General features: G+C 37.0%; 1 protein-coding gene across 4 annotated transcripts; it reads left to right on the forward strand.

Annotated features, from left to right (window-relative positions):
• Window positions 1–296: 296 nt before the first annotated feature.
• LOC18436386 (Calcium-binding endonuclease/exonuclease/phosphatase family) lies at window positions 297–4,313 on the forward strand. Of its 4 annotated transcripts, none has more exons than XM_088848083.1 (11): window positions 297–515; window positions 1,094–1,252; window positions 1,534–1,638; window positions 1,818–1,923; window positions 2,042–2,262; window positions 2,435–2,511; window positions 2,630–2,744; window positions 2,955–3,080; window positions 3,338–3,451; window positions 3,596–3,703; window positions 3,859–4,313. In XM_088848083.1, the coding sequence occupies exons 1-11, from the start codon at window positions 498–500 to the stop codon at window positions 3,958–3,960; spliced, it is 1,251 nt and encodes a 416-aa protein (XP_088704209.1). In that variant the 5' UTR covers window positions 297–497; the 3' UTR covers window positions 3,961–4,313. The 4 variants fall into 4 exon arrangements, with proteins under 4 accessions (XP_088704209.1, XP_011624199.2, XP_088704210.1 ...); XM_011625897.3 differs by having other exon boundaries at window positions 3,884–4,313; XM_088848084.1 differs by having other exon boundaries at window positions 297–343.
• The last annotated feature ends 723 nt before the right edge of the window (window positions 4,314–5,036 follow it).

Genomic DNA, 5,036 nt, shown 5'->3' on the forward strand with positions numbered 1-5,036 from the left:
GTAATTAGACAACGATTTATAATCATATCAGATACTTACAACTTGAATTACGACATAATTAGATGGATATCAGAAGAGTAGAGTAGATAGTTTAGAAATAGAATGCTCCCGCGGGCGCATGATGTACGGACGCGCTCCGTAGAAATTAGAATTACAGATGAATATAGGCCGAAACCGGCGAATACCGGTTCCCGGTCTTCTGCCGATAAAACCTGGGCCTCCATTTCCGACTACTGCCAGCCTCGCTATGGCCCTTATTCTATATAAATACGTCCTCCCCGTGAGAGAGAGAGACTAATTCTATTTTGCTTAGCTGGTTTTGACATGCTTTGCTACTGAAATGGTAATCTCTCTCTTCCCTTCGCTATTTAGCTCATGGGTTGACATGATATGGTAGTTTCCTTTTCCATATAGTCTATCATCTCTCTCTTCTCTCTCTCTCTCTGCATTGAAATCTTAAAATATTTAACTGTGCTCGTGGTTTGGGCTCCTTCATAATGTATTTCGATTACAGAGTGGGTTTTTTGTCTCTTTGTTTGTCTTTTTGGTTTTTGTAGATGTTATGTAATGGCTTTAATGGGTTATTCAATACCCATTTGCAGAGGCTTGCACTGATGATTTGTTGCTTCATCTTTCTTTTAGTTGAACAATGTTCTTAGTTTTTTGGGTTTTTTTTTTTTCTAGGTTAGATATTCTCTAATCCTAGAAATTTTATTGGAAGGTTTCATATGTCGTCTTCAATGGATTAACAGGTGATCAATATTACCACTATTTTGGCATCCAAATTGGAAAGCGAGAATCCCAATGTTTTCCCCATTTTTCCTTCAAATTGTAGATTGTGACCTCCAAATTTGACGCAGAAACTTCTTTCTCTTTTTTGGTTGTTGATCTTGGTTCTTGATGGTTTTGAATTTCATCCGGTTTTTTGTTTTAGGGGGATTGAGTTATTGAATGTGCCTACCCCAAATAATTGGAATAAGGCTTGGATGATGATGATGATGAATGAGTTTTTGAATTGCATGCCAGATTTTTGTTGGGGAGCATTGTGTTCGAATTAATACATGACTGATTTTTGTCATACATGAATTAACAGGTTCGGAGTTCCAATTGTGTGAATAGTATTTCAAATAAAAGCGAGAACAATCTAAAAAGATGGATTCGTCGTCGAGTGAGCAGTAATTCATCTGATCCATGTGTTTCTTGCACTACGTTCAACATTCTCGCCCCAATTTACAAGCGACTTGACCCACTGGTAGGATTCTGATCCAATAATCTCATTGTTAATTATAGATTTTGTGTGAAATCCAGTAATTTTTACTGGTTTTCTCCCGACTAGGCACTATGCAGTTTTATCTTCTATATATGGTGGTGCTCTGTTTCTCTCTGAGTAAACACCATACCTGACCTTGTCCTCTATAGATGGTTGGCGGTAATTGCCCTCCTTTGTATCTCTCTCTCACCCAAACACATGAATCTCTCTTCTTACTCGTTTAATTTGTTTTATATTTTGAAACTTCTATTTGTATGTTGTAGAACCAGAGCTGCCGTGAGAGCGAGTTTAGAGAATATTGGCTTAGCCGAAACCAGAGTATTTTGGATCGGTTACTTGTCGAAAAATCCTCCATTATTTGTTTACAGGTTTGTTTCTTTAAGCTTTATCGTGTTCTTCATGATTAATGGAAGTATTTTCGTCAATAGAACTTAACAGATTAAAACAAAACAAAAAAATGGTGTTCTTCATGTGTCGTTCCTTTCATGATTGAGCTACTATTCTTGCTTTATATTCTAGGCTTAACTCTTTGATGGTACTCTTTTAGGAGTTTTGGGTTGGGAATGCAGAACTTGTCGAGATGTATGAGAAGAGATTAGATGAGGCTGGGTATGCCAATTACAAGCTTGCTCGAACAAATAATAGAGGAGATGGTGTGTTCTGAATTTGTTTTTTTTTTTTTTTGAAATTTTTGAAGGATTTCCTCGGCTTTTGACTGAACAAAGTATTCGTTTCTTGTTTTTCTGCTTATGGGAATACTCTGTGGATCAGGACTTCTCACTGCTGTTCACAAGGACTATTTTAGGGTTCTAAATTATCGCGATCTTCTGTTCAATGATTTTGGGGATCGAGTTGCTCAGTTGTTACATGTACAATCGGCTGTTCCCTATTCTCAGAGCCAAATCGGAAACCTCCAACAAGAGATTCTCATTGTTAATACCCACCTGCTCTTTCCTCATAATTCTTGCCTTTCCATTGCTCGACTCCACCAGGTACACCTCTCTCTCTCTCTAACCGGTATTCAATTCACAATTCTCCATGTGTAACATGGTTCTCTGAATATTTATAGGTGTAAATGGTCTCTCTCTGCACACACACACACACCTCATTGCATTCAATTCGCAATTGTGCTAATATGTAACATGCATCTCTCAAATTTTATAGGTATACAAGATTCTGAAGTATGTGGAGTCTTATCAGGGGGAACACATGCTAAATCCGCTTCCAGTTATCCTCTGTGGGTAAGGCCCTGATTTCCATTTTATGTGATCCTATTTTATTGTTTTGATTTCTATATGGACTGCTTTGATTTTTATATGGGGTTTCTTAATATGTTTGTATCCTGCTTCATTCCTGTAGGGACTGGAATGGAAGCAAGCGTGGCCATGTTTACAAGTTTCTTAGATCCCAAGGCTTTGTTTCATCATACGATACTGTTCATCGGTATACAGACAGTGATGCAGATGCCCATAAGGTTCTAGACTTCTCTGATATATTTTATAAAACCTTTCATGTCTTGTCTGTGTTGCCTTCTTTATGGCTCAAAACCTTCCTTTATTTCTTAGGGATTTATATGGTTTGAAACTTACAAAAAAACTTGGACGGTGAAAAGTTTTAGATAAATACAAGAAAAAAATGAAGAAAATGTAAATCGTTCTTTGTTTTTGTATCTTTTGTCTTGTAGTGGGTTAGCCATAGGAACCATCGAGGGAACATCTGTGGTGTAGATTTCATTTGGCTTCTCAATCCGAATAAGCATCGTAAACCTCTTAGAACAAGTTGGAAGGAAGCCGTTTTGGGAATAATTAAGGTAATGTAAATTCCAAGTGATTTTGGTTGTCTTTGTTAATAGTTGCTGTAAGAATATATATAGCGCCTTTCTCTCTCTCTATGCTTTTTGTTGTCTTTGTTAATAGTTGATGTTAGATTATACAGCTACTCTCTTTCTGTTTCTTTCTTTGCAGTTTCTCTGACACTACCCTTTCTTTCATTTTGATTTGGACATCAAATTAGAATAGTTTGCATCATAATTGTTCACTGAGCTTCAAGGTTCATATGTTATTTCAGAATCATCTTCGTACTGCTTTTGTAATGGACCAAGATGCCTTCCACTTCTTGAAAACTGAGGATTCCTTTGGAGATTATATTACTTTCACGAGTTTCTGTCTAGCTCTTCAGCAGGTATTTTCTACTGCAACTGCAAAAGAAGATTATATAGGCACCCCAAATCTGAACGATTAAATTATCCAAAAATATGTTAAAAGCAAAAGTATGGGGGTGTACTCATCCTGCTTTCTAAATTCCTGTTCAATGGTGCTATTGCAGCTGGGTCTAAGTGGCCATGACCATGGGCTAAGCCCCCTAGAGGTTCAGGACTTGTGGAATCAGTTGGAGACTGATCAAAATGGAGTTCTTGATTATAATGAATTTCAGGTAAATCTCTCTCTCTTTCACAATGTGGATTCCTCACTTCATGGCACAGGCATGACACACTTGACTAAATTCTTTCGAAGTTGTAGCAAATTCCTCTCTCTCTCAACGCACTTTTAAAAGTTGAATTGGTTCTTTGGACACTGATGATTAACTAGACTTGGAACTCCAATCATGATGCAGAGGATATGGGATCCCCAGAATTGGGGGCAAACAGAAGAGAGAGAAACAGAGAAAGGAGACTTCCAAGATGGAAGTGAAAGGGATGGGGAGGCTGTGGGCTTTGATGTAAAGGATGCGGTTCTCTTTCCACCTGAAGTCGAGAAGGGGATGTGGCCTGAGAATTACTCTCTCTCTGATCACGCTCGCCTCACTGTAGTCTTTTCACCAGTTAAAATGCTTTGCTCTCATGCAATCTGTTGATTGATTTTGAGAAACGAATTTCATAGGCAATTTTGGTGTGTTTTGTAAATGTATAACTGTAGAAAGGAAAGACTCATGCAATCTGTTGATTGATTTTGAGAAACGAATTTCATAGGCTATTTTGGTGTGTTTTGTAAATGTGTAACTGTAGAAAATATAGTGTTTATAATGAAGCAATTCTTTGGTTCAACACTTTCGGGATTCAGATATATGTGTGGAAATTTTTTGGGCAGATCCGGTTTTCGAATATGAGAATGAAACCTAGAACGGTAGCTAAGGCTTAGGTGGTGCTATCTCCACCATCTCAACCCCATTCCCCATTCCCGATATGAGTGGAAATTTGTCCTCTTATAGTTGCAAGAGTATCTACGTAGGAATTGAAAAAGCCACAAATTTACAGAGAGAGGAGAGAGCTCAAGGGGGTGAGAAAGCCCCTCCATAAATTTTCATTAATAGAAAAAAGAACATTAATTTGCAACCCTATAATAGCGCAGTTTAAATCCTACTTTTTCTACATAACACTACATTTCCAATCTTGGTTGAAATTTTTTTTTTCTTTCGTCTGAGTTACCAAACTTGCCATGATGTTTCTATAGGGCCTAGGCTTTATTAAAGCAAAATAAACCCTCACCTTAAAACCTCATCTGGAAAGCACTTTCAGTAACAGAAATATCCATGATTGGCTTAAAATCAATTTTTAACACCGACAAAGAAATTCAAAACTCAAAAATGGTGCAGACCTTGTTAATCTACGAATATTTATTTTTAGGGTGAAATGAATGATCTAGATAATTTGTTACAATATACACTATTTTTAGAGCTTGAAATCTTATTTTTTTTTTTATAATCACAATGTTCAAGCCAAGATGATTGATGTAAAAAATTTTTAATTCTTGAATTGCAATTTTCAATG

This window comes from Amborella trichopoda, chromosome 9, assembly GCF_054954075.1.
Source record: "Amborella trichopoda isolate Santa Cruz 75 chromosome 9, AtrichopodaSantaCruz75HAP2 v2.0, whole genome shotgun sequence".
In the NCBI taxonomy this organism is placed as follows: Eukaryota; Viridiplantae; Streptophyta; class Magnoliopsida; order Amborellales; family Amborellaceae; genus Amborella; species Amborella trichopoda.